Genomic DNA, 12,943 nt, shown 5'->3' with positions numbered 1-12,943 from the left:
GAAGATAGGAGCAGGAGTAGGCCATTCGGCCCCTCGAGCCTGCTCCGCCATTCAATGCGATCATGGCTGATCATCCAAATTCAGTACCCAGTCCCTGCTTTCTCCCCATACCCCTTGATCCCTTTTGCCTTGAGAAATATATCCAACACCTTCTTGAATATATTTAATGAATTGGCCTCTACTGCCTTCTGTGGTAGAGAATTCCACAGGTTCACCACTCTCTGGGTGAAGAAATTCCTCCTCATTTCTGTCCTAAATGGCTTACCCCTTATCCTTAGACTGTGACCCCTGGTTCTGGACTCCCCTGCCATTGGGAACATCCTTCCTGCATCTAGTCTGTCTAGTCCTGTTAGAATTTTATAAGTTGTAATATGCACTGGCAGCAGGTGAGGCTCTGCATCTGGTGGTGGGAGGCACATTTGAAAGAACTGCCCTTTTATGTCAGCAAGGTTTTTTTCTCTCTCTCGCCCAGAACGAAATCAGGAAACGACCTGGTGCTGTAATCTTGCTGGTGTCATGATGTCCTCGTAGGGTTGCGATGCCAATTCCCGTTGCTGTGTTTTCCCCATCAGCGGCAGAAGCGTCTGGTAACAGTTCCGTGTCCCCGTCTCTTACAGGTTTTGGAAGCGACTGAGCAGACTGATGAGTAAAATCAACCACGAGCCAAACGTCATCCATATAATGGGCTGCTATATCCTGGGAAACCCCAACGGAGAAAAGGTATGCCTCACCTAGACGAGAAGAAGCCTTGCAGCCTCTTAATAGCACATACATGGGGAGGAACCCAATCTCTCCATGTTGGTGCCCCCCAGCGTGTCTCTGCAGCAGTACCTTGGTCAGATCCAATGGCCACCTTCTGTCACTTGCTGCACTTTCTAAGGAACAGTCAGCACAAGAAAATGATTTCGTAACAAATGACGTTTTAAGAAGGTAATTTGTGTAGGATGCTGAAAATATTACTCATCACAGACCCAGAGACTGTTCCATTCTGTGCAGCTGATATTTTTCACCTCGATAAATCCCAAATAAGCACAGAAGAATGGAACTCTTCCCCTAAAGGGAATGGATCTCAAGCTCCCCTGATAGGTCAGTGGGTGAAGGCACCACTCGGGGCCATGCAAACCAGGAGGGCTCCATGCCGATTTGCAATCCTTGATGAGTTTGCTTGATCTCAATCGAGGTGGTCTAGGGGCACTGCGGTAGACCTCAGTGTCTCTGAGTATAGAGAGGAGAACATTAGGCCATCTGCACCCCGATGTGAGATTAGGGTTCCCTCCCCTATCTCTGTGACCTCCTCCAGCCCTACAACCCTCCGAGATCTCTGTGCTCCTCCAATTCTGGTCGCTTGCGCATATCTGATTTTCATCACTCCACCATTGGTGGCTGTGTCTTCAGCTACCTAGGCCCTAAGCGCTGGAATTCCTACCCTAAACTTCTCCTCCTTTAAGTCGCTCCTTAAAACCTACTTCTTTCACCAAGCTTTTGGTCACCTGCCCTAATATCTCCTTATGTGGCTCAGTGTCAAATTTTGTCCGATTACGCCCCTGGGAAGAGCCTTAGGACGTTTTAGTACATTAAAGGCACTATGGGGTAAAAATTTTAGCGCCCCAAAAAAGTTAGCGATCCGCGGCCGATTTTCCCAGGTAGCACCCCGAGAGGGAGGTGGGGCGCTACTGAAAGCGCCCCGTGTCCCTCTTGGGGCACTGCGAGCCAATATCGTGGCGCTACGTGCCACGGTACTACAGGCCTTCCTCCCCTTATTGAAGGGGAGGGGCCTGGTGCAGCGCGTCCCGGTGCCCAGCTAGGCCACCAGGGATCGGGAGTGCCAGCAAACGAGCTTGGCACTCTGGAGGAGTGTCGGGCTCACGGAGCGCAGCCGGCATCCTGCTGGGGGGGTGGGGGGGCTTCACGGGGGCCAGGGGCAGCAACGGGGTCAGGTGCTGGCAGGCGGCCAGCAACAAAAATGGCCGCCCGCCACCTCCCCTTTAACTAGCGCCGCCCCGGCCGCAGGTCGGCCCCCACCACCCCCCCCCCCCCCCCCCCCCCCCACTGACCCCGGCGGACGTAGCATCCATAGGTACATAGAAGATAGGAGCAGGAGTAGGCCATTCGGACCCTCGAGCTTGTTCCGCCATTTAATGAGATCATGGCTGATCATCCAAATTCAGTACCCTGTCCCTGCCTTCTCTCCATATCCCTCGATCCATTTAGCCTTAAGAAATATATCTAACTCCTTCTTGAATATATTTAATGAATTGGCCTCAACTGCCTTCTGTGGTAGAGAATTCCACAGGTTCACCACTCTCTGGGTGAAGAAATTCCTCCGGCGGTAAGTCGGGGGGCGCCACCCAATGTTACAGCCGGGGCGCTGCGCACGACGATGATGTCATCACCGGTGGCGCCGCCGCTAATGTCCAGCTGAATTTCGCGGGAGGCATTAGCGGCGCCGCGCCCAGGCGCTAGTTGATTAGGGCGCTAATGGGAGGCACAACTCCACCGAATTTAGCCCCCTGTATAAATGCAAGTTGTTGTTTTCCCCAGGCACCTGATTAAGGTAAAGGGCCTGGGCCCTGTGCTTGATTTCAGATCCTTCCGCAGTCTCCCCATTTTGCCTGAAAAATCTCTACCTTCTGCCCTCTGACTCCTTGTACTTTGCTGCACCATCGGAGGCCGAAACATGGGTCACTGTCCCCCTCCTCTATGGAACTCTCCTGAGTACTTTTCTCTTCCTGAAAAATTCCCTTACAGAATTACCTCTTCGACTGTACGTTAGATTCCCCCTTTTTAACATTTCCTATCTCTTGCTCAGTGCCCTCCTCTTCCTTCACCCTGGGGAAAACGTTCCGAGATGTTCTCTAAATGAGGTTGCCGCCTACTTCCACGTTGTTGTCCCTTCAAATAAGTAACATTGGAGGTGGATGAGATTTGATTTGAATCAACACATTCTGAATATCTAAACTGTTCCATTCAATGGTGAGGGTCAGATAGCAGTAAGGAAGAATTTGCATTTAGCGAGTGTCGTATCACAACAACTTGTACTTGTAGTGTACATTAATGATTTAGATATGAATGTAGGAGGTATGATCAGTAAGTTCGCAGATGACCCGAAAATTGGTGGAGTGGTAAATAGCGAGGAGGGAAGCCTCAGGCTACAGGACGATATAGACGGGTTGGTCAAATGGGCAGAACAGTGGCAAATGGAATTTAACCCTGAAAAGTGCGAGGTGATGCATTTTGGGAGGACTAACAAGGCAAGGGAATACACAATGAATGATAGGTTTCTAGGAAGGACAGAGGATCAGAGGGACCTTGGTGTGCATGTACATAGATCCCTGAAGGCAGCAGGACAGGTAGATAAGGTGGTTAAAAAGGCATATGGGATACTTGCCTTCATTAGCCGAGGCATAGAATATAAGAGCAGGGAGGTTATGATGGAGCTGTACAAAGCGCTAGTTAGGCCACAGCTGGAATAGTGTGTGCAGTTCTGGTCGCCACACTATATGTGTTTGCATTGGAGAGGGTGCAGAGGAGATTCACCAGGATGTTACCTGGGCTGGAGCGCTTCAGCTATGAAGAGAGACTGGACAGGCTGGGGTTGTTTTCCTTGGAGCGAGAAGGCTGAGGGGGAACCTGATTGAGGTGTACAAAATGATGAGGGGCATTGATAGGGTAGATAAAAAGGAACTTTTCCGCTTAGTAGAGGGGTCAATAACCAGGGGGCATAGTTTCAAGGTAAGGGGCAGGAGGTTTAGAGGGGATTTGAGGAAAAACTTTTTCACCCAGAGGGTGGTTGGAATCTGGAACTCACTGCCTGAAAAGGTGGTAGAGGCAGGAACCCTCACAACATTCAAGAAGCATTTAGATGAGCACTTGAAACGCCATAGCATACAAGGCTACGGACCAAGTGCTGGAAAATGGGATTAGAATAGACAGGGCTTGATGGCCGGCGCGGACACGATGGGCTGAAGGGTCTCTCTGTGCTGTATAACTCTATGATCGCCTTTAACCTTGTAAAACACCCCAACGTGCTTCACAGGGGCATTATCAGTCAAAATTTGACACTGAGCCACATCAAAATATATTAGCACAGGTGACCAAAAGCTGGTTCAAAGAAGTAGGTTTTAAGGAGTGACTTAAAGGTAAAGAGAGAGGTAGAGAGGGGGGAAGGTTTCGGGAAGAAATTCCAGAGCTTAGGATTAAGCAGCAGAAGGCACGGCCACCAATTGTGGATGCGCAAGAATTGCAGGAGCGCAGAGTTCTTGGAGAGTGATGGGGATAAAGAGATAGGAGGGGGCGATGCCATGGAGGGATTTGAATCACATTCTCGGGATGTTCCAGAGTGCTTCACAATCACAGAATTCTTCTTTTGCAGTGTAGTCACTGTTGTGTGGGCAAATGTGGCAGCCAATTTGTGCAGAGTAAGGTCTATCAAACAACAAATGACCAGTTTAGTGTTGTCAGTTAAGGGATCAATGTTGGCCAGGACATTGGGAAACTCCTTGCTATTCTTCAATAAAGTGCAACAGGAAAAGGAGGCTTGTGATAAATGTCAGGTTCATAATACAGTAGAGAATCAAGCTGAATACAGAAAGTGCAGCGGAGAACTGAGAAAGGAAATAAGAGAGGCAAAGAGAGTATATGAGAAATGATTAGCGGGTAACATAGAAGGGAACACAGAAGTCTTTTATAAATATATAAAGAGTAAAAGAATAGTCAAAGGAAGGGTGGGACCGATTAGAGACCAAAAAGGAGATGATCTTATGGAGGCAGAAGGCATGGCTGAGATACTAAATGAGTACTTTGCCTCTGTCTTCACTAGAGAAGAGGATGCTGCCAATGTTGCAGTAAAGGAGGAGGTAGTGGCGATATTGGATAGGATAAAAATAGATAAAGAGGAGGTACTTTAAAGGTTGTCAGTCCTCCAAGTAGAAAAGTCACCTGACCCAGAAGGGATGCATCCTAGGTTACCGAAGGAAGTAAGGGTGGAAATAGCAGAGACTCTAGCCACAATCTTCCCATGCTCCTTGGATATGGGGGTGGTGCCAGAGGACTGGAGGGTTTCAAATGTTACACCCCTGTTCAAAAAAGGGGAGAGGAATGAACCTGGTAACTAGAGGCCAGTCGGCATAACATCATTGGTGGGGAAACTTCTCGATCATAATCTGGGACACAATTAATTTTCACTTGGAAAAACGTGGGTTAATTAATGACAGCCAACACAGATTTGTTAATGGCAAATCATGTTTGACATATTTGATTGCGTACTTGGAAAAAATAACAGAGGGTTGATGAGGGTGGCGTGGTTGATGTCGTGTATATGGACTTTCAGAAGGTGTTTGATACGTTGCCACATAATAGACTTGTAAAGGAGTGGCAGCATGGATTCAAAATGGGCTAAGAGACAGAAAGCAGAGAGTAGTGGTAAAAGGTTGTTTTTTATCCGAGCGAAGTGTACAGTGGTGTCCCCCAGGGGTCAGTGTTGGGACCACTGTGCTTTTTGATCTATATTAATGACCTGGACTTGGGTATAAAGGGCATACTTTCAATGTTTGCAGTTGACACAAAACTTGGAAATGCAGTAAACAGTAAGGAGGATAGTAACAGTCTTCAGGAGGACATAGACTGGTGAAATGGGCAGACACATGGCAGATGCAATTTAATGCAGAGAAGTGTGAAGTGATGCATTTTTGGAGGAAGAATGAAGAGAGGCAATATAAACTAAATGGTACAATTTTAAAGGGTGTGCAGGAACAGAGAGACCTGGGCATTCACAGACATAAATCTTTGAAGGTGGCGGGACAAGTTGATAAAGCTGTTTTAAAAAATAAAAAAAAAATATGGGATTCATGGCTTTATAAATAGAGGTATAAAGTACAAAAGCAAGGAAATTATGCTAAATATTTATAAATCACTGGTTAGGCTTCAGCTGGAGTATTGTGTCCAATTCTGGGCACCATATTTCAGAAAGGATGTCAACACCTTAGAGAGGCTGCAGAAGAGATTTCCAGGGATGAGGGACTTTAGTTACATGGAGAGACTAGAGAAGCTGGGATTGCCCCCCTTCGAGCAGGGAAGGTTAGGGGAGATTTAATAGAGGTGTTCAAGAGAGGTTTTGATAGAATAGATAGGGAGAAACTATTTCAACTGGCAGGAGGGTTGGCAACCAGAGGACAAAGATTTAAGATAATTGGCAAAAGAACCAGGGGGGAGATGAGGAGAATTTGTTTTACGCAGCTTGTTGTGATCTGGAATACACAGCCTGCAAGGGTGGTGGAAGCAGATTCAATAGTAACTTTCAAAAGGGAATTGGATAAATACTTGAAAAGGAAAAAAATGCAGGGCATTGGGGAAAGAGCAGGGGAGCGGGATTAATTGGATAGCTCTTTCAAAGAGCCGGCACAATGGGCCGAATGGCCTCCTTCTGTGCTGTATGATTCTGTGATTCTATTATAGTGCTACAGGAAACTTTGTGCTATCCGGCACCCACGGGACCGAGCTGCTGCCGTTGCCTCAAAACTGCCGTACTCTCCAGAGTTAATGTTGAGAGATACAGAGATTCTTATCTCCGTATTTGACAACAAACACTGTTGCTTAGCAACAGCTTCTAAACACTCGGGTGTGGCCCTAAAGCGCTGTAGCTGAAGCTATTGCTATAGCTACAGACCTTGCACAGCTTGACTGTTCAAACAAAGCAAAAAAAAAAAAACCCAAAAAGAATAAAAAACGGCTGCTGATTTTTGCCGGTGGCTCCAGATTGCCGGTTAGCTCACCTCCGGATAGCACAAAGTTTCCTGTACATGGAGACTAACAACATTGGCAGCGATCTCCAAGCAGCTATCTACTCATTTGATCTACCAGCGCCTGCAGGTCTTTCCATTTCTCTTTCTGTGTGATGTATTATTCACCATTTATCAGCAACGCATGATAAACCTAACTGACAAAACGGGCTAATTTGTGAAGATCTTAACTGTAACCAATATGTCTGTGCCATTAAGGTTAAAGACGTGACTTCTTTTCTAAATCTACATTGGACATTTGTTTTTCTTTAGACTACCTGAAGGGAAGGAATAATTCGGTCTTGTCCAGACCACACTGAAGATAAAATTATTTCATTCCCTTCAAACTACGGACACAAGACTCTGATATTTGTACAATCGTGAAGCAAATACAAACACAATTCTTACTTTTTGAGTAACGTACTTTTAACCCTTAATTCTTGTAATGGTGTATTTATTAGTCGATAACAAAGGATTTCATCAGTCACTTCATTTACAATCAGATTCCTATCTGATTTGTCACACTCTATCTTATCTACCATCCCCTCTCCCTCTGCCTCTCTTTGTCTGCCTAACCCTCCCTATTTTTTTCTGCTTGCCCTCTGTGACTTTAGCTATCCTATTTGCCTCTCTGTCTCTCTTTTTGTCGGTCTGCCTCTCTTTTTTGTCTACCTTGTTTGACCTTTCTGACTACCTTACACACTCTCTCTGCTTGTTGATCTGTCTCTCTGCCTGTATTTCTCTGTCTCTGTCCGTATGTCTCGTTCTGCATGACTTTCTGACTGTGTGTCTCTCTATCGTTATGTCTGTGTGTCTCTCTGTCTGTGTGTCTATCTGTCTTACTCTCCCTGTCTCTGTCTCACTCTCTCTGTGTCTGTCTGTCTCGCTTTCTATCTCGTCTATTTTTTCTGTCTGTCTCTCTCCAACTCTCTCCCTCTTTGTATCTCTCTGACTTGTTATCATCTGTCTCTCTGTCAATCTCAGTCTCTATCTCTTTGTCTGTCTCTTTCTGTCTCTCTCTGTTTATCCGCCCGTGTGTGTCTAGCTGTCTCTCTATAGCTCCGTGTCTCTCTGAATGTCTCTCTGTCTGCCTGTTTCTCTGTGTCTGTCTCTTTCTGTTTCTTCTTCGCTGTCTCATCTCTCTACCCATCGCTCTCTCTGCCTATCTCCCTCTATCTAGCCCTCTCTCTTATTATCTGTCTATCTCTGGAACATAGGAATAGGAGTAGGCCATTCAGCCCCTCGAAGCCTGTTCTGCCATACAGTTAGATCATGGCTGATCTGTATCTTCACTCCATCTACCCCCTTAACACCCTTGCCTAACAAAAATCTATCAATCTCAGTTTTGAAATTTTCAATTCACCTACCCTCAACAGCTTTTTGGGGAGAGAGTTCCAGATTTCTGCTACCCTTTGTGTGAAGAGGTGCTTCCTGAAATCCACCCCTGAACGGCCTGGCTCTAATTTTAAGGTTATGCCCCCTTGTTCTGGACTCCCCCCACCAGAGGAAATAGTTTCTCTCTATCTCCCCTATCAGATCCTTTAATCATCTTAAACACCACAATTAGCTCACCCCTTAATCTTCTTTACTCAAGGGAATACAAGTCTAGTCTATGCAAGCTGTCCTCATAATTTAACCCTCTTAGCCCCAGTATAATCATTCTGGTGAATCGGTGCTGCACCCCCTCCAAGGCCAATATATCCTTCCTGAGGGGCGGTGCTCAGAACTGAACGCAGTGTCCTAAATGGGGTCTGACCAGAGATTTATGGAACTGTAACATAACTTCCACCCTTTGGCCTAGAAATTTGGTGGGCTGTGCCACCAGTTAGCGCCTAGAGAGGGCACTTAGTGGCTTTAGCGCCACTGGCCACGCCTCCCGCGAAATTTAGCGGGGCGCTAATGGCGGCATTAGCCTGTTGCGCTGCGCCGCCACCGATGACGTCATCGGTGTGCGCAGCGCCCCGCTACCGCCCCGAACACGATATTGGGTCGCGCCGCCCCCCCCCCCCCCCGTAGCGCCGGTTGCAAATCGCGACCAGTTCACAGGGCCTACCTGTGGCGGTAGTGGCGCAAATTAAGGTGGAGGTGCGGGGCAGCCATTTTTTTCGGTGGCCGCCTGCCAGCACCTCATCGCGCCGCCATCCCCGGCCTCCTGATCCCCCCCGGGCAGTGCCGGCTGTGTCCCAAGAGCCCAGCACTTCTCCTCGGTGCCGGGCTCTTTTGCCGGCACTTGCGATTAGAGATCGTGCTGGTGCAGGCCCCTCCCCCTTAAGGGGAGGAAGGCCTGCAGTACCGCAGTGCGCCGTGCCGCAGCGTGTGGCGCTGTGGCACGTTGCGCTGCGATACTCAGTTTGAGCGCCCCAAGAGGGACACGGGGTGCTGCCTCCCTCTTGGGGCGCTCAAACTGAATATCGGGCTGGCGCTCCCGGCTCCGCCCGGAGCGGTAATTCCGGCGCCCAGGCGAGACTGGCACCCCAAACGGGGCACCACCGAATTTCTAGGCCAAATATCAGCCCTCTTGAGATAAAGGCCAATATTCCATTTGTCTTTTTAATCACTTTTTGTGCCTGTCCACCAGCTTTTAGTGATTTCTGTACCTGGACCCCTAAATCTCTCGCTCATCCATAGTTCCGAGCTTCTCACCATTTAGAAAATACTCTGATCTATCTTTCTTGGGTCCAAAGTGGATAGCATCTCTCTCAAACAAAATTTCTGTTCAGCTCTTTGACACTGCCTTTTGACCTAATGCACCTCCCATCCCCAGGAGCTGAGTGATTGATTGTATTTTACTCATCGGGTCTCCCCATCAGATTAAAGCTTGAACTAAAAACACCACCAGTGCACAAATCCCTATCCTCTGTCTCGGATCCCGATCCTCCTCACCTTCCTTGGCAATTTCTTGTAGGTTTTTTCAAATCATTATCATTTGAATTAAAACAAAAACACAAATTGAAAAGAAGCTAATGCTGCAGATGATACAAGCTCTTTTCCAGCAAAATCTATTCCTATGTATTCCAAGGACTGTCAGCCTGAGATTTCCCCTCACAGTATGGCTAAACTGTTACTTTCAGAGTGCTGTCCATTGGCCCCTCTCTCTGAGTGTACTACCCATCTTTCTCTCTCTGTGCGAGTCCTGTGGTGTATGTAACCGTTCCACCTTTAAGAGAACTATTTTAAGAGATGCACTACTTTATCTTGGCTGCTGTATACTGTAATACCGGTGGTGACCACACCGGTATATAAGTGCTGTGTAATGATTTATTGGGCAGTTCCGCCCTGACCTTCGACTAGTAAAGACCTGTTAAAAGTTACTCTTGTGGTCTCTAGTAATTCTCACTATAACACACAGACTTAACAGTGGCGACGAGTACGATCTTACCCTGCGGCAGAGAGACATCCAAGGCAGTTTGACGGACGTTGAGAGGAGGCATCCGCCCTCATCATCCTGCTGAGAAAAGACTCGGGTCTGCAGAGCAAAGGAAGAATTTTGACACGAAGCCTTCCATCAGCAACAGGCAGTGATCATCCCTGCTATCACGGTGGTGGGTAAGCCGATCAGCGACGAGCAGCAAGTCGGCCACGTTGGCGTGAAGTAGGGGAGGGAAAAACGGAGGATATAAGGGCGGAGAAATCGACCACGGCCGGGGAAAAGAGCCGGACAGAAGTCGGGGCCAGAGGCGCTGAGACTGGGGCAGCGTAAGGCACGGGAGCCGCGGTGAATGCAAACGCAGCCGGTGCGAAAGACCGGGCTGCAAGCGGGCTGGGAGATGCAACAGCGTCGAGAGAGAGCTCGACCGCGACCGGTGAAAAAGGCCGGGCAGCTACCGAGGCCGCGAGGCGCAGCGACCGGGTCAGCGTAAGGCGCGGGAGAAAATTTTAAAAAAACGCGGAGAACTCAGCCGCAGCCGGAGGAAAGGACCGGACTGCAAGAGGGGCTGGGAGGCACGATTTGAAAACCGCTGGGGAGGGCGAACGCAGCAATACGGCAATCGCCATTACAGCCAGCGGGGGAGAAAGGCAAACGCGGGAAGCCGCCATTTTCGTAGGCGGGGGAAGAAGACGAGCGCGGGAAACCGCCATTTTGAAAAAAAAAGAAAAGAAAAATTTATTTTTGTTTCTCAAGAAGATTGCGAGGATGCCTAAGCGTGGTAACATCAACGATTTCGATCCCGATGTTGAAGATTGGGCCACGTATGTAGAACGCATAGAGATATATTGTAAGGCAAATAAAATATCAGATGAAGATAAAGCACTAACCTTACTAAACTCAATGGGTGCGAAGACATACGGGCTATTGAAGCATCTTCTATCACCAGCTAAACCGGCGGATCAGACTTTCGCTAAAATGGTTGCTGTCCTGAAAAATCATTTGAACCCCACACCGCTGATGTTAGCGGAACGATTTAAATTTTATGCGAGAACGCAACTGAAAGAGGAAAGCAACGCGGAGTATTTAATTGAACTGCGTAAGCTAGCGAAATACTGCCAGTTTGGGGAAAGCCTGACAGAGGCACTGAGAGACAAATTCGTGTGTGGATTGTCGAAAGAAGGAACACAAAAGCGGCTGCTTGAAGAGAATGATCTTACACTTGATAAGGCTGTCTCTATTGCAGCATCGCACGAAGCCGCAGCGGGAGGCACTGCGGAAATGCAGCTGAAGGCAGCGGTACTCAGCGTAGATCAAATGGCTTCGGGTACAACGAAATGTTATCGTTGTGGGAAGACAACACACGATCAGAACCAATGCTGGTTTAAAAACCAGGAATGTAGAAAATGTGGCAAGCTTGGTCACATAGCTAAAGTATGCCGGTCAGGAAAGAAGACCAGCAACAAAAGGTCACCGCAGGAAAAGTGCAGAAAGGTACATAAGGTGGCTGAGAAGAGTTCGGATGAACAGAATTCGGATTCAGACTCCAACAGCAAGGAACTGGGTAGTCTGAGAATTCACAATGTGAGTAAGGAAGCTGACCGACAAACTATCTGGGCCACACTGCAGCTAGCAGGAGTCCAAATGAAGATGGAATTGGACACCGGATCGGCATTGACGGTCATGAATAAGCAAGATTACAAAAGGTTATTCAAACATATTCCCCTACGGGATACGAAGATAGTATTGCAGACATACACGGGGCAAAGAGTATACCCCATCGGAAAGATAAAAGTCAAGGTGGTACACAAGGGCAAAGAACACCAAGCAATGTACTTATATGTACTACCTGAGGGAGGTCCACCACTTCTGGGACGGGAGTGGGTCAGGAAAATAAATATGGACTGGCACTCCCTAAACGCAATAACGGTAGATTCCGGAAGAAAAGATGTCAAACCTGAACGATTGTCCAGAATATTGGATGAGGCTAAAGAGGTGTTCCAACAGGGACTGGGAACACTGAGGAATTAAGGCAAAAATCAAGATTGCAGAACATGCAAACCCAAAATTTTTCAAAGCCAGACCGGTACCTTATGCGATACGACCTGCTGTGGAAGCTGAGCTGGAAGGGCTAGAACGTTCAGGAGTACTGTCTAAGGTGGACTGGAGTGAGTGGGCCACGCCCATTGTTCCCGTCATGAAGCGTTCATCGAGTAACAAGCCAGGGGAACCGGGGAAGGTCCGCATCTGTGGAGACTTCAAGATCACAGTTAATCCGGTGCTTCACACGGTGCAATATCCGCTTCCGCGGATTGAGGATATCTTTGCTTCATTGTCTGGCGGGAAACGCTTCACCAAGATAGACCTGGCGCAAGCGTACTTACAGATGGAAGTTGAGGAAGAGTCGCGCCAGTATCTCACAATCAACACGCACAGAGGCTTGTATCGATATAATTGACTGGTTTTTGGAGTGGCTTCGGCTCCAGCAATTTGGCAGAGGGCCATGGAGCAGGTATTACAGGGAATTCCAAGCACTCAATGTTACTTGGACGATATCCTGATTACAGGAGATGACTATGAGGAACACCTTGCAAATTTGAAACTGGTGCTCACCAGGTTGAAAGAATATGGCCTTCGAGTTAATCGCCAGAAATGTGAGTTCTTTCAGAAACGGATCTCGTACTGTGGTCATGTCATTGACCAGGAGGGGCTGCACAAGTCACCTGACAAGATCGAAGCTGTTGTGAAGGCTCCCGCTCCGGAAAATGTATCCCAGTTGAGGTCGTTCCTAGGGTTGATT

General features: G+C 47.9%; 1 protein-coding gene across 1 annotated transcript in view; it reads left to right on the top strand.

The window, feature by feature from the left end:
• Positions 1–12,943, top strand: part of LOC147101856 (NMDA receptor synaptonuclear signaling and neuronal migration factor-like) — a 96,146-nt gene that overhangs the window by 67,437 nt on the left and 15,766 nt on the right. The window contains exon 14 of the mRNA XM_085965851.1: positions 618–720. Within this exon, the coding sequence (XP_085821977.1) occupies positions 618–720 (103 nt within the window). The remainder of the gene's footprint in view (positions 1–617; positions 721–12,943) is intronic.

The sequence above is a fragment of the Somniosus microcephalus genome, chromosome 23 (assembly GCF_052327205.1).
Source record: "Somniosus microcephalus isolate GS21.2 chromosome 23, FLI_Smic_1.0, whole genome shotgun sequence".
In the NCBI taxonomy this organism is placed as follows: domain Eukaryota; kingdom Metazoa; phylum Chordata; class Chondrichthyes; order Squaliformes; family Somniosidae; genus Somniosus; species Somniosus microcephalus.
The sequence above is the reverse complement of the archived record's forward strand: the minus strand, read 5'-3'. Positions and strand labels throughout refer to the sequence as shown.